General features: G+C 43.8%; 1 protein-coding gene across 1 annotated transcript; it reads right to left on the bottom strand.

Moving 5' to 3' along the window:
• Positions 1-3,641: 3,641 nt before the first annotated feature.
• On the bottom strand, positions 3,642-26,211 carry IDH2 (isocitrate dehydrogenase (NADP(+)) 2). Its single transcript, XM_020965263.2, has 11 exons — positions 25,979-26,211; positions 13,184-13,275; positions 11,105-11,270; positions 9,003-9,163; positions 8,778-8,921; positions 8,065-8,201; positions 7,672-7,823; positions 6,071-6,183; positions 5,700-5,797; positions 5,042-5,134; positions 3,642-4,094 (listed from the first exon to the last, which is right to left on the bottom strand). The coding sequence occupies exons 1-11, from the start codon at positions 26,100-26,102 to the stop codon at positions 4,007-4,009; spliced, it is 1,368 nt and encodes a 455-aa protein (XP_020820922.1). The 5' UTR covers positions 26,103-26,211; the 3' UTR covers positions 3,642-4,006.
• Between the last annotated feature and the right edge of the window lie 210 nt (positions 26,212-26,421).

Here is a 26,421-nt window from a genome sequence, read left to right as displayed (position 1 = left end):
CTTATTCCCTTCTCTTCCCCTCTCCCTTAATCATGATTGAAACCAGATCACCAAGTTTCTTTCCCAAGGTAAGTCTGAGTCCCCTGAGGTTCTTTTGGTATAATATGTGGGCATTTTTATGGTCTGTGAAATAGGTTACTGAAAGGAGATGGGAAACTGGCCATAGAGTTCTTTAAACATGAAGCAGCTAGGTGGCGCCATAGTGCACAGAGTGCCAGGCCTGAAGTCGGGAAGACGAATCTTCCCAAGTTCAAATCTGGCCTCAGACACCTGCTAGCTCTGTGACCCTGGGCAAGTCACTTCACCCTGTTTGGCTCAGTTTCCTCATCTGTAAAGTGAGCTAGAGAAGGAAATGGAAAACTACTCCAGGATCTTTGCCAAGAAAACCTCAAATGGGGTCACGAAGAATTGGACACAACTGAAAAATGAACAACAGAACATGAAGCAGAACCATCAGTGTGAACAGATTAGATGCAGATGCACTTAAAGGAAAGGAGATAATCTAGACCATATTTCAAGATTCACGAATTCGACCAACGTATATTGGACACTTAGATTTATAGGGATTATTAGGAGAGTCTATGAACAAATTTTTTTTGTTAACTTTCAATATAATTGATTTCCTTTATAATTGTATTTTATGCCTTTAAGAACATTTTGAGAAGGCGCCCATGACACAAAAATGGTTAAGAATCCCTGACTTAGAAGGTACTAGGGGAGGGAAATACAATGGATGAGAGGTATTTTGCCCCAAGTTTTCAACCTCCCAGAATTCCATGATTATAGGAGCAAAGTAGAAAAATTAAGATCTGAGGCTATGAACCATCATGGAAAAGAATCAAAGGGAAGAGATGCTTGGTTAAGGCAGGAAGTGTGAGGATAGGGAAGGAAAAAGTAGGACATGGCCAATCTTAGGCTGTATTAATGAAAATCACACCCAAAACAAGGGGAAATAATCCCACTGTATTCTGAACTGGTCAGACCACACCTGGAGGTAGTGTTCAGTGCTCGGTTTTACAGTTTTGGAGAGTTTTTGATAAACTGCAACATATTTGGAGAAGGATAATAAAGATGGTAGGTAGTCTGCAAACAGCACCATGAGGAATAGTTGAAGGAACTGGAGATGTTTAACCTAAAGAACAGACAATATAGAAGTGGATGGGATAGCTAACTTCCAGTATCTGAGGGGTTTGTCATCTTCATGAATACTTAGACCTAGTCTGTGTTACTCCAGAAAGTATAAGTAAGACAAGTGGGCAGAAGTTACAGGAGAGTGTATTTTAGATAGATCTAAGACACAACTTTGTAATAAAGCCATCCAAAGCCGGAATGGGTGACTTGGTGAGGCAGGGAGCTAGCTCCTTGTCCCTGGTAATATATTCAAGCAGGGGCAGAATGACTACCGGTCAGAGACACTGTAGAAGAGATTCCCATAGTGAGAATTGTATGGTCTCTTAGGTCCATTCCAGCTCTTAATGAGTAATGATCTATCCCAACATTTGTTGTTGTTCAGTCATTTCCACTCATGTCTGACCCCTTGGGGTGATCCCATTTGGACTTTTCTTGACAAAGGTACTGGAGTGGTTTGCCATTTCCTTCTTCAGCTCACTTCTTTTAAAAAATCATTTATTTATTTATTTTTAGTTTTCAACATTCACTTCCACAAGATTTGAGTTCCAAATTTTCTCCCCATCTCTCCCTTCCCTGCACCCCAAGACAGCATGCATTCTGAATACCTCTTCTTCTAATCTGCCCTCCCTTCTATCACCCCCCCCTTATCCCCTTCCCCTTCTATCTTCCTTTACCTGTATCTTATTTCCCAGTTGCATGTGAAAACAATTTTTAACATTTACTCTCACTGCATTTGGCTTAAGGAGGGATTAACATACACAGTCAATTAAGTATGGAAATCTATCTTACCCTACAGGAAAATAGGGAGGAAGGGAGTAAGAGACGGGGGATGATAGAAGGGAGGGCAGATTGAGGGAGGGGGTTATCAATCAGAAGCAAACACTTTTGAGGAGGGACAAGGTCAAAGGAGAGAAAAGAATAAAGGGGGCAGGATAGAATGAAGAGAAATATAGTTTTTCACAACATGGCTATTATGGAAGTGTTTTGCATGACTACACATCTATAACCTATATTGAGTTGCTTGCCTTCTCAATGAGGGTGAGAGGAAGGGAGAGAATTTGGAATCCAGCTCATCTTACAGATGAGACAGAGTGAAGTGCCTTGCCCAGGGACACACAGTAAGTATCTGAGGCTGGATTTGAACTCAGGAAGATGAGTCTTCCTGACTCCAGACCCAGTGCTCTATCCACAGTTTTGTTTGTTCAGTACTGGGGGGAGGGAAAGAACTAATGATCTAGGGTAGGGGTTCTTAACCTTGGGTCTATGGTCCCATAAGGGATCTGCAGATAAATTTTATGAACTTGGGTGGGGGAAAAATCTTTTTTTCCTTTAACTGCTACCTAAAATTGAACTTTTTCCCCAGTTAAAATTTAAAAAACAAATCATCACTCTGAAAAGGAGTGTATAGGCTTCAGTGTACTGCCAAAGGGGTTTGTTGTTCTATCTTTCATTTTTAAAGAAGATCAATGATATCACAGGTGATGTCTTGACTTTTTGTGAATTGAAGTGAGGCAGAGCTGTGCAGTCATCAGCCTCACTCTCTCTTCCTGAGTCATCAAAGTCCAGTGGCAGGATGCAGGAAAAGTCAAGACAACTGGCAATGTCCCAGGATGCAGTGGATGACCTTGGTGTCTCTCACACTTGACCCAACTCTAAGCACTCCACAGCACTGACTTCGGCTGCCTTCACGGCTACTGGAACAGACTGTTCTCATCTGTCTATTCACATGTGTGGGGTAGACGTCTCCCTAACCCACTGACAGACGATGCCTGTCGGTTACCCCAACCTAGTTTAGCCCGTCTGCCAAAACGGTTTACCAGAGTGTGGCCGCTGTACGTGCTCCAGCGTCCTGGGAGCCCCAGGTGAGAGCTGGGTGACGGGCGAACATCCACCAAAGGAGGGTGAGCAGCTCTGAAAAGGGCTCTGGCAAGCCCTGACACCAAAGCTCCTAGTCCTGCCTGAACACCCCACACATCTCACCAAAGGGGTCCAAGACACAACAGAAGATTAAAGGTTAAGAACCCCTGTTCTAGAGATATTCTGAGGGTAAATATCAAATTCACATGGCATAAGCAATGAAACGGACTTGATAAGGAATAGAAGGAATACAGATTCAAAAATAACATCATCAAAGAGAAGTGGGGAGATCACTGTTCTTTTACTCTTTTTAATGATTGTTGAGTGGGTGACCCATATCAGCTTCCCTTGGAATAGAGGGAGGAGAGATAACTGCAGCGTCTGGGACTTCTCATTTAAATGCCACCCACTGACGGAAGACATGGGAGTCGAGTTGCTTTCAAGCTACCCAGTCCTGCGGGTTCCAGTCTGCTCCTAAGTGACCACTCCAGGGTCTGCTGAACTGGCCCGCTCATGGGGCTTATGGTGGTGTTTATCCACCTGGACCCTTCCACCATTCCTAAGTTTATTCCAAGAGACTGATGAGAAATGAGTCCCTTGAAATTGCTCATATGCCCTACCCCCCTAAAATACAAACACAGCAGACAGGCAGCTTTGTAAAGAGAGTTTAGTAGCTAAATATGGCACAGTGTGTTCAGAGGATGGCATATAAATTACAGTATGTGAAACATCAACTTTGGCTGAGGCAAAACATGCCTCGAAACTCATACCTCACATACCCTCTAGGAAAAAAAAATCTTTTAAAAACCCCCCACCCCACCAGCTTATAAAAAGTATCCCCAGCACATATTTCCTGTCCAAATTTCCAAGTGAAAAGGTTATGGATCCTTCCATGCTGAGGGAGATGGGGGGGGGAGAAGGGAGGTTAGAGAAGAGAACAGGAAAGGTGTTATACCTGCCCACCTCATGCTCTACTCCCACCTCCTAACCTGCAGCCAGAGCTGCTCCCTACCAACACCTATTTCTGGCCCAGAGCTCTGTCTAAGTTCTTCTTGATTGTGTCCAGGAAGTCTTCGGTATTTATATAGTGCTCATTCAGCTTCACACTGCAAGCAGAACAGAGATAGTGAGCCCCTGGGAGGAGCACTTGCCTCACCTAGACCCCTGAAAGCCTAGTTGGAAGAGGTGTAATCAACAGAGAGGAAGACCAGCTACCAATGGAGGAAGGAACCAGGACTGAGCATGCAATCTAAGAAGGACGTAAAAACTGCATGCATTGTCCTCCCACCTCCATCCACTGGACACTTAAAACTTTGCCATGACACCTGCGGTTTATCACTGAGTAAATACTGAAGGTAATGGAGAACGTTTTTCTGGCATGTACTGTGCATGCATTTGTAAAAAAGTAGGATTCAAAGCATGACTTTCATCACACCTCCCTGTGTTTTGTGACCATGCTGCTTTTCTCATGGTTCTAGGGAGTCAGATGATCCCCGCCCCGCCACTCCCCAGGTCCCTTCTCCAACCCTTCCCTGTCTGGATGGCAAAGAATTCTTTGGATCCTGGAGAGCAGCCTTCTTGTTCCCAAGACAGGCTTGCCCAGGCTCAGAGGAAGAAGCTGGCAAGAATGTGGCCACCCAGGTTCAAGCAGAGAAAGCTTCTGGCTGCCAATTAATTTTTCAATATGAGGCCCTGGGCAGTCATTTAAAGGCCTGAGTTGTAGCAAGGATTTTGGGATTAAAAAAAAAGATAGCCCAACCAGAAAGGCCTCTAATCACCCCTCCTCACGGGGTCTTGGCACCCTTTTCTGAAGGGTTTAACAGCAGTTAAGCCCTAGGAAGAAGACTAGGACAAAGGGAGTGACCATCTCTTCTTTACCCTCAAGCCACACGGCCCCTCTCTAGCAATAAGAGGCTTGTGTATTTATCTCTGTGTCCAACTCTCTCCTTTTCCCTTTTTCTCCCCTCTTTCTTCCCTGTCTCTCTCTCTCCTCCCTTCATCCTCTCCTTCTCTGAAAGAATGCCCAGAATCCCCACCAACAGAGGCCACTCACTTGCTTAGCCCGTGGATACAGCCAGCGAGGTCCTTGGTCATAGCTCCGCTCTCTACCGTTGCAACACACACCTTCTCCAGAGTCTGTGCAAATCTGGGGAAGGTCATTTGGGGTTAGGACCCCAGCTGATCTGGAGCCAAGGACCTATTTCTCTCTATCCCCAGCTAGCCTCCTGATCAGGATCCCTGGATTAAGGGGTCAGGTTCACCTAACCCTTCTGACTACTATGCTTTTCTAGTGCTAGAAGCAGTCCTGCAACCAAGTTACCTGACCCTAACTAAGGCAAATACAAAAGAGTAATTTATTTACAGGGTCAGGCCTTACCTCTTGTGTACCACATGGGCTGTTTCCTCAGAATTTCAGTGGATTCTCTGGTTCAAAGGCATCATAATAGAGTCCTATGGGCTCCTGATCCAGGAGAACCCTATCCCAGCCCCATGGGACATTGAAGGCTACTGAAACACATACCCAACTATTCCACCAAGAAAATCCAGTAACTGGGGGAGGCTCTCCGTAAGCTGCCAGTAAATCAGGTAGTTAAAAGTGATATTAGCTCAGTGGGGCCAAAAGTAGGGCACCAACTAGAGAGACTGAAAGGCAAAGTGGGAGCTAGGCTCAGCACATGTGCTTCCCCCTTCTCTCATTGTCCCAGGCTTACTTGATCAAGTCCTGGTTACCATCCAGCTTTCCTCGGTGCTCTAAGCCTCTTGTCCAGGCAAAGATGCTGGCAATGGGATTGGTGCTAGTGGGTCGGCCCTGGAAAGAGAGGAGACATGAGAATAAAGGATGGAGGAACCCACCCCTCCAAAAAAAAATCCCTGAACAACAGATTAGACAAATAGCTCTGGCCAAAAGGTAGGAGGTCACGGCACCCACATTACACAGGCATAGGTCATGGCTAACCCCTGCTGTGTGGATACAGTAGATCTGGCTCTGGGTCCCTAGTGGTATCTGTAGCTGCTCAGAATCCTTTGTGGGAAGGGGGGCATTCCAACATAACTCCTGGAGGGGTCAGGTTACCCCACTCACCTTCTGGTGCTCTCGGTAATGGCGAGTGACAGTTCCATGAGCGGCCTCCGCCTCAATGGTCTTCCCATCTGGGCAGACCAGCACTGAAGTCATTAGGCCAAGAGAACCAAAGCCTACAGAGAGGAGTGAAGAGCCTTTTTTCAGCACCACCTTCCATTCTTCCCTCCTAGTCCCACTGACAATCAAAAGCAGACCTCAGATTCTCCAGTGTAACTGTCATTGTACCCAAGACACAAGCCAGCCCCTATACCTGACCACAAGGTAAGCTCCTCAAGGCCAGAGACAAGGATCTCATCTAAACTTTGCAAGAGATCTCCCCCAGTGCCTTACAATCCCTTGCACAGACTAGGTGCCTAATCAATCTTGGCTGAATTAAATTACTAGGGAGTGTCTATTGAGGGCCCCATCAGACCGACCACATGGCACTTCTTGTGCTATCAGTATCCAGTAATAACAGTTACTGGATATGCCCCCCATTCAGCATGCTTACCCTACAACTTTCTCCTCATTTTTTACAATAGGATGAAAAGGTACCCCCTTCAGTATGTGAGATAGAGACTCACACCCCATGGCCCTCCTTCCTTCCTTCCTACCCACAATGATTCCATCAATCTTGACCATCAATCCCCAACTAGTATTTCAGCCTGTCCAAGGCTGTTCATCAATTACCAGAGGCAGAGCTTAAAGGATTGAGTACAACCTCACAAAGCAACCTCAAGAAGAAGAGAAAAAAACATGACCTAGGCCGAACACTATCACAAATGGCTAGAAAATTATTTGCTATATTCCAATTTGCCTTTTTAGAATACTATACAGTGCTAAATTTGGCCAATTTGAGATTCCTCTCCTTCCTATACATTCAATTCAACTGAACAAATATTAAGCAACTATTAATGGCCTGTGCCAGGGCCTGGGGATAGTAAGAAAAATGAAACAAAAGCTTGCCTTCAAAGAGTTGACCTTCTGCATGAACACAGAAAACTAAATAAAAGGTAGTTTCAGGAGAGAAGAAAATACTAACGATTGGGAGACAGGGAGAGATCAGGAAACGCTTTCCATAGAACAGAGGTTCTTAACTTGGTATCTATAAACCTTCTTTTTAAAATATTTTGATAACTGCATTTTCACATAATTGGTTTCCTTTGTCATCCTACTTATTTTTATGCATTTGAAAACATCATTCGGGGTAAGAGCCCTTGCCTTAGAAAGTGACATGTGAACTAAGCCTAGAAGGAAGCTGAGGATTTTAAGAGGCAGAGGTGAGGAGAAAATGGGACTACAATCCAGGAATGGGAGGCTGGGGGTGCAGGGGTTGGGGAATAGCAATCTGTAGGAAGGCATAGAGATGGCAGATGGGGCCCTGAGTTAATAGGTCAGTTTGCCTGGAATGTAAGAGGGACAAAGGGGAGTAGTAAGAAGTCAGCACAGACAGTTAAGTGGGAGCTAGCTTGCAGAGGGGTTTAAATGCCAGTATAAATGCTAATTATGATTGGCATAACTTCTCCTCAACTCCCAAGTTGAAGTCCCACCAACAGACCCCTCCAATCACAGCCACACAGCCCTAGGAGAAGTCCTATTTTGAAACATCATCTTCAACATACCCTGGGCTAGTATATCAGATTGCACGTCGCCATCATAATTCTTGCAGGCCCAGACAAAACCACCTGAAGACTTGAGTACTTGGGCTACCATGTCGTCAATGAGTCGGTGTTCATACCAAATCTTGTTCTTGTCAAAATCTGTCTTATAGTGCCTGTGGAGGCAGAATGTCTGTCATGGGGAGTGGAAGTGGGATGAAATCAGTAAACCCGGGCCTGAGTCTAAAGAGGGGAAAGCAGGTAAAATGGGACCCTGGCCTGACACTGGGGCCATCAAAGAGCCACTAAGCCAGAGAAGACTAGAACGGGAGAGCTTTGACCTTCATCTGCAAAGGACCTAATAAAAGGGATGGATAAAAAAAAAAACACGGAAGACACCTCAAAGAGACACATTACTTGTCAAAGATTTCCTGGAAGATGTCTTTGAAGCGACCATCATAGGCCTTTAAGATGGTGTTCTTGGTGCTCATGTAGAGGGGCCACTTCTTCTGGATGGCATACTGGAAGCAACTATGTGCAAAACCTGAGATAGACTGAAAGAACAAAGATCAGGCCCTCAGCTTGGGCTTGTTGGCAAGCACTGTTCAGAACTGGACTATGCTAGTAATTCCCCTTTCACCCTGCAAGCCCAAAGCAATTGTGTGTTCGTGATTGGATACTAAGATTCTGGATGTCTGAGAACAGTGATTTATCTTATGTTACCAGGTGACAACCCCACCCATCCCTACTCTACCCTGGACTGTGACAGAAAGAAAATCTTTACTTCTTAGGTCAGGTTTACTCAAGGAAGAATACATTCTTATATTCCATATATTCAAAGTCTCTCTCTCTGTCTTTGGTTAAGAAATGTCAAACCCCCAAATCTGACTGGGGAGGCAATATGGTTCATGGTTCAGTGGGAAAAGCATGTGCTCTGGAATCAGAGAATCTCGATTCAAATCCTGCATCTGATGCTTACTACCTGAAAGACCCTAAGCAGGCAACTTAATCTCTCTAGGCCTCAATTTCCTCATCTGTAAAATGGAAGGGAGGAGGCAACCAGGGACCAAAAGACAGTAAAGTGAAGAGAATAGCTAGGGACGGTGTTCATCTTAAGACGTGACTCTTACCTCATCAGTGTTGTACATGCCCATGCCCACACCTCCAGCAGGGAAGTTGTAGACTTCCCATTGCTTTACACCACTGCCATCTTTTGGAGTAAACACCACCTTGAAAGTGCCCGCCTTGTCTACAACAAAGTCAGTGGCCTTGTACTAGAGAAGGAAAAACATAACTGAGTTACCTGGGCACTCCTACTGGGTTGAGCCACCTTCTAATTTCCCCTGTATATTCACCTGATCACCATGTGCATGCCTGCCAATCGTGATGGGTTTTGTCCAACCAGGAACAAGGCGCGGGATGTTTTTGCAGATGATGGGTTCCCTGAATACTGTTCCCCCTAAAATGTTCCTTATAGTCCCATTGGGGCTTTTCCACATCTTCTTTAGCTTGAATTCTGTAGAAAAAGCCAAAATAAACAGCTGGGAGATTGCAGCCATGACAGGCCAATTCATCCTACCCAACACTTTCCAGCCAAAACCAGTCTGGCCAAACCTAACAGGAAGGCCTAAAATGGTTTTGTGTAATGAAGGATAGGATTATAAATTTAGAGCTGGAAAGGAACTAAAGGATCACCTAATGCACCTATACTCTCTCCCCATACTCCCATTTTATATATGGGGAAACTGAGAGGCCTGGGAGAGTGAAGGGACTTGGTCAAGCTAATAAGTTATAGGGCTGAGATTCAAAGCCCAGATCCCCTGATCCTAACGTCAAGGGTCTTTCTAATCACCATGCAACTTCCTGGAATCACAGACAAGGAAGGGATAATTCTATCTTGGGCAGAAGGGTATAGAAAAAATAAGTGGGTAGAGATATTAAGGCAATGAATTAGGTGGGTGGGGAACAAATGAAGTCATGTCAAGGGTGGAGAATATATACAACAACTTTGAGGGGGTGGGAGCTGCAACTTTCTGAAATTCTTCTATTTATCGAAATGTAACATTTTACAGAACTGTAGAAAACACCCATAAGATCCGAGGTGCATGATCATGGACACATGGCTTTAATAAAAAAACAGACCAAGAAGTCACAGTAGTCAAAACTGGTGCCTTATCAGTTCTCTTAATTCAACAAGAAACAAATAAAACGCTTACCAAGAACACTAAAATATAGCTTTTACACAATAAGCACTTATTAAGCACCTATTATTTTACAAGGCACTAGGGGATACAAAGGAGGCGGCCAAGTGGTTCAATGGATAGAGCACTGGGCCTGGAGTCAAGACCTGAGTTCAAATCCAGACGTAGACACTTACTAGCTCTGTGACCCCAAGCAAGTCCCTTAACATCTGTTTGCCTTAATCCACTGGAGAAAGAAACAGCAAACCGCTCCAGTATCTTTGCCAAGAAAACCCAGTGGACAGTATGGTCCCCAGGGTCATGAAGAGTTAAACATGACTGAACAAGGGGATACAAAGGCAAAAATGAAACAATGCCTACTCTCAAGGAACTTATATTCCTATAACATAATAATAACATAATATAATATATCCTCTCTCTATCTAATATAATATATATCCTCTAACAAAAGAGGAGACAACAATATCAACAGAATACATACAAGATCAATCCGCACAGTGAGGGGAAAGGTCACCATAAGTAAGCAAAATGAAACACCAGAAAACTCCAGAGACAGCAAGCGACTGGATAATGGCAGGTTGTGCCATACTATTATGATTACTATTAGTTAGTATCTCTACTCCTAAGTATAAACAACATGATATGATGGTATGATGGGACACATGCTGAATGGGAAGTCAGAAGCCCGCATTTCTAGTACCAGCTTTGCCACCTAACTAGTTGTTGTAAGCAAGTCATTTAACCTTTCTGAGCATCAGTTTCCTCACCTGTGAAATGAAAGGGTTGGACTCAATACTCTACAAAGGTCCTTGCCAACAGCAAAACTGTATTTTTCTTAATGAATTCCCAGAAAGATGAAATGACTTCTCACTTTTATGTGATGGCTGGTCTGGCAAAATGCTGCTGCTCCATCCACATCTACCACCACCAACCCCTGCCCCCAATGCCTCACATTACACAGCACTTCACTGTTTTCAAAGCACTTGAGACATCCACCATCTTTTTAACGCACAGGTCTGGCCAGGCCATTCCTTTGCCCAAGCTCCAGCCCCCCATCCCCTCTAGGATAAAAGACTCTACTATTTGGCTTTTAAAGCCTTCCACAGCCCAGCTCTGTCGTGCACTATTCTCTTTTGGATATTCCATATCTTTTCAGCCAAACTGAACTACTTGTTCCTAGCTCCATGTCTTTGCCTTAGCCATATCAGTTGGAGTCAGTGCTCCCATTCACACACACGCACTTGAAACCCACATACCTTCCACACGGGCTTCATCCGGAGTGATGGTGGCACACTTGACGGCGACGCTATATTTCTGAGTGGCTAGTGCCGAGTCAATGGTGACCTGATCATCTGTCTGGTCACGGTGTGGGAGCCCCAGGTCAAAGTATCTGAGCTGTACATCCACGTGGGGTAGGATGAGCTAGGAAAGAAAGAGACAAAGTCATCGATTCAGTCAAAGAAAAAGAGCTCAGTGAACAGAGAGTCAAAGAGGAAGTTATCATAAGGAACATTAACTATCAGGGAAGATAAGGACAAGGGATGGACAGAAAGTACATTCAGGTTGTGCATACAGAAGTAAGCATCTGGGATACAGAGCACCTCATATATGCTGTCAGACTCCATCAAGGTGTTGATTACTTTTGTTGTTGTTTGCTTTTTTGCATTCTTTTTTGTTAAATTCTTTTACAAGGCATGGCTCTCTGAGTGAGAGAGGAAAGAGGGATAGATAACCAGGAACGAAAGCGATATAAAAACAAAATACAGAAATAAAGATTTTTAAAAGAAAGATAAATCTAAATAACAGTTTGATAATCTGGCACATTCAGAATGATCCTTAAACCTCAGGAAATGAGGGGTGGAGAACCAGCTCGGTCTGACAAAGTCAAACTCATGAGGAAGCACATAAAGGGCACTCTCCTCTGGTTGGTGTAACCTTTTCAGAAAGGGGAAGGATGCATTTGAAAATGAAGATGAAATAAAACCAAAATATATTAATAATTGTTTTTGTTAGCTTCCACATTTGGAGTAGAGAACAAAAAAAGTATCCGTTCAAAGGAAGCACCATAATGGAAGCCAGTTAGAAGTGGAAAGAACAGGGTATCTGGATGGTCAGCACTGTGGCTATTCATTGCTAACTTTATACTTGATATGGGAATTCACTCAACTCATTGCAGTTGTGGCCCATTCACCAAACTGGGCATCAGTGTGGTACAGAGGAAACACCACTGGCTCTGGCGTCAGAGGACCTGAGTTCAAAGCTTACCTTGAATGCTAATGACTTGGACAAGTCATTTAACTCCCTGCGGCCTCAGTTTCTTTCTTCATTTGTAAAATGAGGGCATTAGACTAGATGCCCTCTGAGGTCCCTTTTAGCTCTAGACCATGAGCAGCCTCATGGTGAAGCTCCTACAAACTCCAAGAAAGTTTAAGAAAGCCTCAAGCTTCCAGAAAGCCACTTCGGGGCTGAGAGGAGGACACTAAAGCTGACCGCTCCTAACAGTGTGAAGTATGGGCCCAATAATGAACTAACGTGGGTGTCATCTAAGAACCAGACTCACTAAGTTCAGAGAGACTCTTCATTAGGTCAGCTACTGGGCTAGGTGAGGTTTTCTGGCCACAGCAACTCACAAAGACCATGCGCTATTCTAAAGGAAGACAACTGTGATGTGCACTGGCAGAAGGAGAGCTCACATCAACAAAATTATTATAGGGGCAGCTAGGTGGTACAGTGGATAGAGCACCGGCACTGGAGTCAGGAGGACCTGAGTTCTAATCCGGCCTCAGACACATAACACTCGATAGCTGTGTGACTGTGGGCAAGTCACTTAACCACAATTGCCTCACTTAAAAAAAAAAAATGAGGCCCATTAGGTGGCCCAGTGGATAGAGCACTAGGACTAGAGTGAGAAGACTTAAGTTCCAATCCAACCTCAGATACTTTCTAGCTCAATGACAGGGGCAAATCATTTAACTTCTGTGTGCCTCAGTTTCCTCATCTGTAAAATGGGGATAATAATAATAGCACCTATCTCCCAGGGTTGTTATGAGGACCAAATCAGATAATTTTTGTAAAGCATTTAGCAAAGCACGTGGCACACAGTAAATGCTATGTAAATGTTAGCCATGTTGTTGTTTTTTAATTCCAACTAGGTCTAAGATACAGTGCTAAAGCACCACTGTCTAGAGACAGGAAGGACAGATGATCTGTCCTCCAAGACTAAGAACGCGAGTTCCACCAACACAAAACGGAGAAGGCGTTGGGGCGCGGCAGGCTGCTCAGGCCTTCCTCTACGCCTGCGTTCCTGAAGGCAGAGACACAGCAGGAAGAGCTACCTTGTCTTTGATGAACTGCCAGATGATACGAGTCATCTCATCTCCATCCATCTCCACCACAGGCTTGTCCACCTTGATCCGTCTGTCTGCATCTAGAATCCCATCACACACACACACACACACAATCAAATGCACTGGGGAGCAAACCGAGACCCGTTTCCACTCTCCAATCCCCCCACTGCCATCTGTCTTCCAGAAGACAATCCTCATCCTGCACCAGCAAGAGCTTCTGAGAGAAACGGCAGCTCCCAGGGACAGAACCCCAGAAGGTGGACCAAACACGTTCTTTGCAGTCACCCTGCGAGGAAGCAGCTGCAAGCATGAGTGATCTACTCATGGTCCAGATTTGTGATTTCATGATCTGTGTATGGAATTCCTGGGCAGGAAACTCCTCCCAATATAGATCAGCAAATGCTCTGCATTTCCAGTCTTAGAGAGTCGTTGGGGGCAGGGAGGTTAAGTGATTCTAGATCCTGCCTGGTCAGAGGCAGGATCAGAATATAAGCCTTCCTGACTTTATTTTATTTTTGTTTTGTTTTCAGAGGCAATCAGTGACTTGCCCAGGGTCACACAGCTAGTAAGTGTCTGAGGTTGGATTTGAACTGACGTCTTCCCGACTCCAGGGCTAGAGTAGCCACCATGCCACCCAGCTGCTGCTCTAAGTCTTCCTGACTTTAAACGCTGGCTCTCTAACCACCATCCCATGTGCCCTTTTCATCCTCATTTTATAGCTGAGGCTCAAAGAGAGTGACTTGTCTATGGTTACACAGTCTCAGAACTTAAATATCTACCCCATATCTCCTGACTCTAAATCCAGTACTCTTTCCAAAATACCACATTGCTTCTCAAGAGGCAGCTGGGGGTGGAGTAGATAGAGCTCTCGCGAGTCCAGGAAGACCTGAGTTCAAATCCAGACTCAGACACCTACTATCTGTGTGACTCTGGGCAAGATACTGAACCTGTCTGCCTCAGTTTCTTCAACTGTAAAATGGGGATAATAATAGCACCTGCCTTGTTGTAAGGATCACATTGAAAAAATATTCTGTAAAAGTACTTGGGCACAGTACCTGGCACACAGTGGTCTTAATATAAATGTTCATTCCCTTGCCTTCCCCTTCAAGTGTGTGCCCCCCCCCATACACATACATACACCCACATTCACATATACTTCTCATCCTAACTCTTTACAAAGGAAACTCTCTGAACAGGGGCTTTTTGACTTAAAATGGAGTTTCTTGAAGGTAGAGACATTTTCCCCAGTGTTCTGCCAAGCAGTTTATGATGTCATAAATATCTCTGGGCTCAGTGAGAATTATTGCCTATACTGAGAAGGTCATAACATGTAGAGGTATGACATGGCTCAACCTCTATTAATTAGGATCAGGCTAGCTAATACCTACAAGATAGGAACCTATACAGAAAAAAGAAGCAGGACAATCAGGTGGCTGGCCTGCCATGGAGAGGATGTAAACCAATCACTCAACACACTACAAAATCCGTTCCATAAAGGCTGTCTTGGGGTAATACAGAGAACAGTCTGACAAAGATGTAATCACATCAGAAGAGGAGAAGCAAGTTCCCAGAGAATCTGGACAGCATTCTGAAAGAGAATCTGGGGGAATCTGGGCCCTGGGAGAGAGGCACCCAGCAGGAAGCAGGCCTCTTATAAGGAAGCATCTGCTTGTGATTATTAAAAGCAGTCCATGGGGGAAAAAAAAAACAACAATAAAACACCCTCATACACAGCAGAGAGCAGAAAGGAGTTCAGAAGAGGACATAGACAAGCAGGACAATTTTCTTACTACCATATTAAATTTAATAACATACTCTTTTTTTAAACTTACACGTACATACACACTTTAAAAAATTATATGCTCTTTTAAAAAAACACACATGGGGCAGCTAGGTGGTACAGTGGATAGAGCACTGGCCCTGGAGTCAGGAGGACCTGAGTTCAAATCCAGCCTCAGACACTTGACACTTACTTGACCCTGGGCAAGTCACTTAACCCCATTGCCTAGCCAAAAAAAAAAATCCAAAAAAACCAACCCCCCCAAAAAAAATTTAACATAACTGGGGGCAGTAAGGTGGCGCAATGGATAGAGCACTGGCCCTTAAGTCAGGAGGACCTGAGTTCAAATCCAGGCTCAGACCAAACACTTGACATTTACTAGCTGTGTGACCCTAGGCAAGTCACTTAACCCCAATTGCCTAAAAATAAAAAAACTAAAAAAAAACAACACACATAACAGCTATTTCATATGCAATCCTTTTCTATTCTTTGTATATTGAAATGTTCATGTATATTGATGTTTAAGTTCATGATAAAAAAGAAAATTTATAAAAACATTTTTTAAAAGTAGACCACTTATTGAAAAATAGGCATAAATTACTAATGTCTATTAAAGAGAAATTTGGTAAAGCAAGTGCCCACTTAGCAAGGGATAGATGTAAACAGTTTAAGAAGGCTAGTCAAAGCAAAAACTATGGGATGTTAAGTTACAAGCTTGACCAAACAAATTGTAATGGTAGTAATGATTTATTATTATTATATTTATATAATAATAAATTATAATATATAATATTATATATAAATAATAAAAAACTTAAATAATATGAGATTTCTACTGACAACGTTACTGCCTGAGGAGGATATGAAGATGATAGTGTGGTGTGGTGGGAAGATCAGGGAGACTGAGGCCTCTTTCTGTCAGTTACCAGCTAGGTGACTTTGGGCAAGTCACTAAATGTCTCTGGGTCTCGGTTTGCTTATTTATTTAAAAACGACAGCAACAGCCACTTCACATTACTTATCTTTCAATGCTGTCATGAGGAAAGAACTTTGTAAACCTTAAAACACGACATAAATGTGAGCCCTTATTGTTCCAAATAAAAGGTAAAACACTCTATACATATTTCACTCCTTTGTTAACAATTAAAAGACAGAAGACTGACTTTGAGGCTATTTCTTCAGACTATCCAACCCTGCTGTTCCACCCAACATCTGAAAATGACACTTAATGTCATTGACGTTATGACACTCTAAACAGAGCAGAAGCTCTTAACTAGGGTCCTTGAACTTAATTTTTTTTTTTGTAACTGTATTTCAAAGTCATTTGAAATGCAATTTACTGAGGGAGCTAGGTGGTTCAGTAGATAGAGCCCTGGGCCTGGAACCAAGAAGATCTAAGTTCAAATCCAGCCTCAGACACTTACTGGCTGTGTGACCTTAGGAAAGACACTTAAATTCTGTTTTCTATAATCCACTGGAAAAGGAAATGGCAAACCACTCCAGTATTTCTGCCAAGAAAACGTCATGCATGGCATCGGTGTGCTACAGTCCATGGGGTCATGAAGAGTCAGACACAGCTAAATGACTGAAAACACAAAACGTTACGTATTTTATTTTATGCATTCAAAAACATGATTCTGAGAAGGGGTCCATAGGCTTCACCAGACTGCCAAAGTGGTCCATGACACAGTCCCTGGACTAGAGCTATCCTTTTCCCTAATCCTGGATTAGGGAATATATGGATATAGCTCAGGAGCTACAGAAAAGGTTTTAAATATGCTAGAGGTCACGTAATTATAGAATCTTGTAATCATTATAATAAATAAATATAGCCAGCAAAATAAATTCCCATACTGGCCATGTCCAAAAATGTGTATCTCATTCTATAAGTCATCATGTCTCTGCCAGGAGGTGAGCAGCATTCTTTGTCATCTGGCCTTTGGAATCACAGTTAATCATGGCACAGATCAGAATTCTTAATCCTCTCAAAATCATTTGTTTTTACAATGTTGTTGTAATAATAAAAACTGCTCTCCTGCTTCTCCTCACTTCACTCTGCATCAGTTAATACCAGTCTTCCCAGGTTTCTCTGAAATGGTCTCTTTCTTCTTTTCTTAAGAGCATTATAATAGCCTTCCATTACATTCATATACCATAATTTATTCAGACATTCCCCAACTGATGGGCACCCCTTGGAATCTAATCCTTTGTGAATACAAAAAGAGCAGCTATCAATACTTTTTGTACACCTAAGACCTTTTCCTCTTTCTTTGGTAATTATAGAACGCTGAAACTGGAAAAATCCTTAGAGATCACCTAGTTCAACCCTCTTATTTGACAGAGGAGAAAAGAGAGGCCCAGAATGGTACATCGACTTGCCCAAGGTCACACAGCTAGTTAGTGTCACAGCCAAGACTAGCACCCAGGTTTCAGCCTCTCTATTGCTCTTTCATTTTTCACAAGTTCTCTTATGAGTTAATCTGACAGCAGCCAATCAAAAACAACCCTAAACAAAAGAAAGAATCAGCTACAACTTTAAAAACCCTATACTGTCGAGAGTCACTCTGGGACATGGCATAGAGGTTTTAGATTCTGGCCATGCACCAGTCATTCATCAAGCGTGGGCGCTAGTCACAATAATTGTTATGGCTAAGTACACTGCAGAGTTCTTTGTCTTGCAGGCAAAAGGGCGCCTGAGACCCACAGGACTGGCACCCACAACAGTGGCCTAATGACCTATCCTTCCTGGTATGCCAGAGTTCACATGACCACAACAGTCCACACACCTAAGCCTAAGTTTACACTTAGCTTGACATACATTTGGGCCCATGGCAAAAGGTTATCCAGATGACCCCAAAGGTTTTGCCTTCATGCTTTAGTTGCCCAATCTGTGAAATGGGAAAAAAAATTTGCCCTCTAACCTCATGGGGATTTACTAGAAACAAATGAGAGTCCCAAAGGACTAATGATGAAACACACTATCTGCCTCCAGAGAAAGAACTGATATTAATTGAATATAGACTAAAGCATGCTATTTTTTTTTACTTTCGTTTCTTTTTCTTTTATTCGCGTCTTCTTGTACAAAATGATTAATATGGAAATGTTTTAGATAACTGCACATGTATAACCTACATCTGATTGTTTACTATCTCGGGAAGGGAAGGCAGGGAGAGAGAATTTGGAACACAAAACTTTAAATAAAATGTTAAAAATTGAAAAAAGAAACAAATGAGAGGAAATTGAGGATGTGAAGAAGGCAGTCTGAGCTCCCTCAGAGATTCTAAACACAAGGTTATAGATGTGTAATGATCTCTAGACACAGTATTGCATAAGTCCTGTTATCTTCTTGGAAAGTGTCTGGGATAAAATTACCTAAGTGAGAAAGAACTTGGAAGAAGACAACCAATGCAGGATCCAGCCAGCTAGGACTTATTTTAAAAAAAATATTACCCAAGGTTCTAAGCACCTGCACCCACTGAAACCTAAGGTTTCCAAAATCTATTTTTATTCCTGAGCCTGAGATTCACAGTCAAAGCAAGCTGAACTGGAGGTAGATACTCCCTCAGCTCACCTGAGGCAAATAGATTCTGCCACACCACCTAGAAGGGGGGCTAAGAACAAAGCCCCTACAGCTGGACCACGAGAAAAAGACAGGCTGGGAGGAAGGGAGGAATTAATACAGTCATATGTTGCCCCTACACCAGTGCTGAGTGAGCATTCCAACATGCACATATTTGAATAAAGGGTCAAGAACTGAGATAAAGTCAGGGAAGCACACAAGAACGTTGGTCTAGGAATATTAGGGAAGGGAAAAACAGGACCTGACAGTAGTTTCTCAAAGAACATACTTTCAGGTAAATGCTTCATAAATGACTTTTGAAAGTCATGGTGCATAATTAAAATAACTCTGAGGTACCACCTTCTACCTATCCGATTAGCTAATATGACAAAACAGGAAAATGATAAATGTTGGAGAAAATGTGGGAAAAACTGAACACTAATGCATTGCCGGTAGAGTTGTGAACTGATCCAACCATTCTGGAGAGCAATTTGGAACTAAGGCCAAAGGGCAACCAAACTGTGCATGCCCTTTGATCCAGTAATACCACTAGCAGATCGGTATCCCAAAGAGATCATAAAAAAGGGAAAAGGACCCACATGTATGAGAATATTTATAGTAGCTCTTTTTGTGGTAGAGAATTGGAAATTAAGGGGATGCCCATCAGTTGGGGAACGGCTGAACAAGTTGTGGCATATGAATGTCATGGAATATTATTGTGCTATAAGAAATGACGAGCAGGCAGATTTCAGAAAAAGACTGGAAAGACTTGCATGGACTGATGCTGAGCAGAGCCAGGAGAAAAATGTACACAGTAACAGCAACATTGCACAATGACTAACGTTGATAGACGTAGCTCTTCTCAGCAATACGATGATCTCAGGCAATTCCAAAAGACTCATGATGGAAAATGCTATTCACATCTAAAGGAAGAACTACGTAGTCTGAATGCAGATAGAAGCACACTATTTTCTCTTTTTTTTCTTTCTCATGGTTTTTCCCTTTTGTTCTGATTCTTCTTTCACAACAAGAGAAATGAAGAAATATGTTTAACATGATTATACATGTACAGCCTATATCACACTGCATGCTGTCTTGAAGAGAAGAGAGGGAACTCAAAATCTTATAAAAGTAAATGTTGAAAACTAAAAATAAATAATTTTTTAAAAAAATCACAGAGCATTACTGTAATGGAATATTATTATGTGAATACAGAGAAACAAAGAAGGAAGCATTCGAACTGATGCAAAGTGAAATAAAGCAGAACCACAGAAATAACATAGGCCATGACTCCAATGTGAACCACAGAAAAACAATAAAAACTGAATTCAGAAAATTATAAGGACCAAGGTTGGCCCCAAAAAGGCTACATTGCTCCCCCCTCTTTTGCAGAAGTGGGGGACCACAGATGTGGCACGCTATATATAATGTCGGACTTTTTCTGATGTATATGATATGGGACACAAGGGAAAAGGAAGAAAATATTTAGAAATGTGGGTGGCATAAAGGTGACATAAAAACAAAAGTCTCAGTAAAAAATTTTAAAGAAGACATCGAGTGAATGAACAAGTTCAGAATGAATGAACTCAATTGCAGGCCTCTAAAAGGAAGTACTTCACTCCTCACCCATGATGGAATTTATGCACAGAGGTATCTACAATGAAGACAGGTAAAGATTGTATGTTATTCTCTCTGCCTCTATCCTTTCCCCTCTCCAATCTATCCTCTATACAACTGCTGTATTGATATTCCTAAAGCAAAAAGTCTATGTCACTGCCCTTCTCCAGAAGCTTGGTAAGTCCCATTATCTAACATTCATCACACACTTACCACTTTTTTTTTCTTTTTTCAGGCAATTGGGGTTAAGTGACTTGCCCAAGGTCACACAGCTAGTAAGTGTCAAGTGTTTGGTCTGAGGCCGGATTTGAAGTCAGGTCCTCCTGACTTCAGGGCCGATGCTCTATCCACTGCACCACCTAGCTGCACCGCACTTATCACTTTTGAAAACAATGGAGAGTAGCGGAAAAAATGAGAGGCTTGAATAAAATTAAGTATGTGGTAAATTATGCTATTGAATTAGGATTTTTGGAAGAGTAGGAGGAAGAGAAGGGGAGGAGAGAGCAAACAGCAGCCTTGATAGGGCTCTCTCTTGCTTCTAGGATAAAATATAAACTTGAGGATAAAATAACCAGCATCTATATAGTACTTTAAGGTTTGCAACGTGCTTCACAAACATCTCATTTTGTCCACACAACAAAGGAGGTAGGTGCGATCATTACCCCCATCTTATAGGAGAGGAAACTGAGGGAGACAGACGTGCCCGGGCTCACACAGCTAGAAGCAGCAGAAGCCAGATGTGAACTCATGTTTTCCTGCCTTCCAGTCTAGCATTCTACCCACTGTCCCAGCTAGCAACCGGTGTGGGGCATTTAACTCCTTTCCAACCTGGTTTCAGCTTAGTTTAATTTCATGCGTTACTTTCCTTCAAGCACATTAGGCTCCAGCCAGATTGTTCTCCCAGCTGTTCTCTATATATGGAATTCCATCTCCCATCTCTGTTATTCCCTGTATCTGTAATTGGCTCCCTCCCTACAGTCACCATTTAACGTCCTTAGCTCCATTTAAGCCTCAAATTAAGTCTTACCTTCTACAAGAGGCTTTAAAAATTTTCCTGGTAGCTGGTTTATTTTACATCTACTTTGTAATCTATCTAGATTTACTTCTCTGTGTATATCCCCACCCAAATCCCCCAAAAGAATGTAGTAAGCACCTCAAAGGCAAAGACAGTTTTGCTTGTGTCTTTGTACCCCGAGCACCCAGCACCAAGCGAGCATGTTGCCTGGAGCATAGTAGGCTCCTAATAAATGTTTGGTGACATGGCCCCAAGAAAAAACAGGAGAAGTCATATCCTTCCCATACCTTTTCAGAGGCAGGAGATATACAAGTATGGAACATCATACATACTTTCAGATTTTTTTTCAATATATTAATTGACAGGGCAGCTAGGTGGCACAGTGGATACAGCACTGGATTCAGGAGGACCCGAGTCCAAGTCCAGCCTCAGACACATAACACTTACTAGCTGTGTGACCCTGGGCAAGTCACTTAACCCCAATTGCCTGAAAAAAGAAAAAAAAAGTGGTAAGTGTGTGATGAATGTTAGATAATGGGACTTACCAAGCTTCTGGAGAAGGGCAGTGACATAGACTTTTTGCTTTAGGAATATCAATACAGCAGTTGTATAGAGGATAGATTGGAGAGGGGAAAGGATAGAGGCAGAGAGAATAACATACAATCTTTACCTGTCTTCATTGTAGATACCTCTGTGCATAAATTCCATCATGGGTGAGGAGTGAAGTACTTCCTTTTAGAGGCCTGCAATTGAGTTCATTCATTCTGAACTTGTTCATTCACTCGATGTCTTCTTTAAAATTTTTTACTGAGACTTTTGTTTTTATGTCACCTTTATGCCACCCACATTTCTAAATATTTTCTTCCTTTTCCCTTGTGTCCCATATCATATACATCAGAAAAAGTCCGACATTATATATAGCGTGCCACATCTGTGGTCCCCCACTTCTGCAAAAGAGGGGGGAGCAATGTAGCCTTTTTGGGGCCAACCTTGGTCCTTATAATTTTCTGAATTCAGTTTTTATTGTTTTTCTGTGGTTCACATTGGAGTCATGGCCTATGTTATTTCTGTGGTTCTGCTTTATTTCACTTTGCATCAGTTCGAATGCTTCCTTCTTTGTTTCTCTGTATTTCTGGGAGGAATGAGGGATACATGGGGAAATTTAGCTGCTATAAAAAGAAAATACATCAATGAAAATGTATTTTTAAAAATATGTTTGGTGAAGAAATGAATGAACTGTCCCTACTCTGAGAGCATTTGTTCCCTGAAATTTCCTGTTCACAGAGTGATCACACCAAGCAACACTGGTGAAGCAACAGCTGTCCTTATCTGTTGGATGTAATCCAAAAGGGAAATCAGCTGAGAACTGAGGTGAGGGGTGGGTCATAAATGTACCAGGGGTGGGGAACCTGTGGTCTCGAGACCACATGTGGCCCTTTAGGTCCTCAAGGGTGGGCCTTTGACTGAATCCAAACTTCACAGAACAAAAGGGGATTTGTTGCCTATCCCATCCGAGCCATCTCTTCTCCTTAAGCCACATCACCACTGTGATCAGAGAAGCTTGGAAGCTGGAGAGGCCCTGAAGAGTAGGGGGCAGGGTGAGAAAAGAAGTCCCAGGGAAAACAAGTGCCGGAGACAGTTCTATGTCTAAGTTTAAGCTGAACTATTCCCCTCCTTTCCAAAGGCAATTCTCTAAATTTAGCAGTAAAGTCTCAAGCAGCAGTTCTGGGCTATATACATATCCAAGACGTATTTTGTTGTAGTACTAGAAAGAAGCAATGCTATGATCATGCAGCAAAGAGATGGGACTGTTTTAACCAAATAAATAATAAAGTCACATCCAGAAAAAAGATGAACGCTTGAATCCTTTAGCCAAACTCCTTTAGCCAAAACGAAACAGATGTCTACTGAAAATGATATTCTGCTACCAGGCTACCTTCACTCCAAGTCTGATGTAACTTCTTTTGTAAACAAACACCTGTCCCAAACACCTGGGAAAGGACAAAATACTGGGTCACCAATATTCTGTCTCTTGATATTGGCAATAAGAAATATATTTACAAATGTTATTTTCTCATCTAACTCAAAGCCTTGGAATAAACCCCAAGATACCCTAGTAGAACATAAACTCCTTGAGGTCAGAAACTGTTACTGTCTTTGGAACCCTAGTTTCTAGCACATAGCAGGCACTTAATAAATACTTGTTGAACTGAATGAACTTTGCTAATTTTACCTTAATGATTAATCATAATGACTTCTTGATGATGGTCAGTCAACTGTTCAGTCTTTCAATCAATGAACAAGCATTTATGATTACCTACTATGTGCCATGCACTGTGCTAAAAGCTCAGGATGCACCCCCCCTAAAAAGGCAAAAACACAGTTCTTATTCTTAAGGAGCTCACTTTCCAATAGAGGTGACTGCATGCAAACAACTAGGAGGTCAGGAGGCAGAGATGAGTAAGAAGAGCATACCAGGCTCAGCGGGCAGCCATGGAGATGGGAAATGTGTCTTGTGCGAGGAACAGCCAGAAGGCCAGTGTCACTGGGTCACAGAGTAGGAGGGAGGGCAGAGAAGCGTAAGAAAAATGGAAAGGTAAGAAAGCCAGGTTATGAAGGTTTTTTAAATCCAGAGAATTTTCTGTTTCTTCCTAGAACCAACAGAAAGTAGGTTTAATGAGTAGTGGGGGTGCTTTAGGCAGCTTATAGTCTGGCAGCTTATATTTAGGGTTTAGAATATGAGGTTTTGGGGCATGAGATTTTCTTCATACTTTAAGAAAGCATAATCTTGGAATTCTCCCACTTCCACTGGATTTTACTGAGGATGGTGCCACAGGACACTTTTTATTTGAGAAAAGGGGGAATTTAGGACATGTGAGGTGGTCAGTTTGGAATTGCAAACCTGACCATACTGTGTCAGAAAAGTCCTTAAGTGTGAATGTCCTTTTCTCTATATTCCAGGGACTGGAACCCCCCCCCCCAGGAGTTTTGGTCAGCTGTTGGGCCACCCAGTTAAATATTGCCTCTTTTCTCTAGGTAAGGCCTAACGCATTTCCTTTTCCCATTCTGGCTCACAGTCCAGTGCTCAATGGCTAAGTCAAGGTCATGAGTTTCCTTAACATGGAGGCCAGAAGGCTCCACTTGTTCCTTTTACTATTTCCACTACTAGGACCTAGGAAAGTGCTAGAGAAATTTAGATTTGGTTCCAATGACTTTCCCAGTCTCCTTTTCTGGAGACTGGGGGGGTGGAAGGTAAAAAGAAATGTACTATTTTTCTTCAAGAGGGTTTGCTCTTCCCTCTTCCCTATCCTTACTTCTGGCTACCTAGATAAGAATTCTTTTGGGACTATGAGAGTGATTTCCAAGAAAGTAGCCTGTAGGACAGACTGCAGGTCTCCTATGACACATTCAAATAAGTTTCTAACAGCAGGCCTACATTCTTTGAGGGCTCTGTGTGTGTGTGTTAAGGGGGAGGGAAGAGAGAATAGCAGAGGAAAGAGAGAGGATCGGTGAAGGAGGAAAGTACTGGGTAAGGCAGTTAAAGTAAAATATCTCAGTAAAAGAAAAAGGGATGGTTGGCTGCCAGGAGAAGAGAAAATGAAAGCTAAGGCCAGAAAAGGAATCTGTCAGTCTTAAATAAATACCAGTTTTGTATACTACAATTTTTAAACAAAAGAAAAGACAAAAACCACCCCACCTTCCTGTAGCCATCTACTAAAAGGGCCCAGAAACAGCTGGCAGCTGACGTGGGCCTAAAATCTGCTCTCCTAGGGGAAGAGAGAGGTCTGCAAACTGAATTGAGGAAACAGGCAGACAACACAGCTCCCAGTCAGCCTTTGTCTGTGTAGCAGCTGAGACTGTCCCCTCTGTCCTCCCAGTTGTTAATGGGGACCTGGGGGTGCTGCTTGTCTGTTAGGGATCAAACAGCAGCTGCTTCCCGCCTGACTTCTTGTTCACCACACCCCAGTCCTTTCCCCGGGGTAAGGCGGGGGGGGGGGGGGGGGGGAAGCTACCTTCCCTGCGGAGCTCAGGCACCCATAATTTAAACCAGGGAGGCACAGAAAGCATAATCTTTCATGTACCCCAGGTGGGAGGCCACTGGATCATAATTTTTAGCCTTAGGGGTCATCTAGCCCAACCACTTCGTTTCACGGATGAGAAAACAAACCCAGAAAGATTTGTGACTTGTCAGAGAACCCAAAAGTAACAACTGGCAAAGCCAGAATTCAAACCCAGGTCCTAACTCAAATACAGAACCCCTTCCACTTCACCACACTGCCTGCGTGCCTGCCTCCCTAAGGACTAAGGTCCTCGCTGAAAGGAACGCAGATGTAGGGGGGGGGGTAGAGTAAGACTGACCCTGGCACTAAGAGCCTGGACCAGCGGACACCAGTTGCTGCTGCCCGTCAAGTTCCCACCCCCTACGTTATGGGGCAAGGTTATGGAGAACAGAAGGGGGGGGTGAGGAGTAGAAAGCATGGTGGAGTTGAAAGCAGAACTCCGCAAAGCGTTGCGATCCCTTTGTGTCACGGCCCTCCCCCCCCCCACCTCCGACCTTGTCTGACACCCGTCAACAGGCCAAGTTCACTGCCGCCGGCTCTCGGACCAGCCACACTCGCCCCTCACCCCTCTCGAGGTGGGCGCGATGTGCACCCAACCCTGCTCTCCCCACCCCTCCAACGTGGTGCGCTCTAAGACCCGCAGACCCTCCCTCTGGAAGCCGCCACGTCCCCGAGTTGGGTTAGCCCGACTGCAACCCAGCCCTGGGCCCTACGTGGCCCCGGGTCCAGGAACGCCGCCTGGGCCACTCACAGTTGCGGCGTGGTTGCCCTCCCTGCAGGCTCAGGGCTGCCGGGGCCAAGGCCCCTGGGGTTCTGCCCAGGACCGAGGAGGAGGTTCTGCCTAGGGAGCGCACAGCGTTCAGGTAACCCGCCATCCCGGAGCACACAGACGGAGCGGAGTACTGGGCAAGGGCGGGGGGGCCTCGCGCAGGCTGAAGCCGGGTTGGGGGCGCCCCCGGCCGGGAGCGGAGGTGGGAGGGAGGAGGGACGTGCACGGCCTCGGCTACCTATTGGGCAGCGGGCTCGGGGGCCGGGGGCGGAGCCTGGCTGGGGCGCGCGGGCAGCCCGCGCTTTCGTGACCGTGGAGACCTCAGACACGCATTGTAAATGTTTGAGCTGGGTTGTGATCGGGCCCTCGGGTCTGGGAGCCGGGGGGGAGGCGCGGCTGAGGCCACCCGCCCGCCTGCCGCGCAG

The sequence above is a fragment of the Phascolarctos cinereus genome, unplaced genomic scaffold (genome assembly GCF_003287225.1).
Source record: "Phascolarctos cinereus isolate Bilbo 61053 unplaced genomic scaffold, phaCin_HiC Scaffold_3;HRSCAF=262, whole genome shotgun sequence".
NCBI lineage: Eukaryota > Metazoa > Chordata > Mammalia > Diprotodontia > Phascolarctidae > Phascolarctos > Phascolarctos cinereus.
This window is presented reverse-complemented; position numbering and strand designations above follow the sequence as displayed.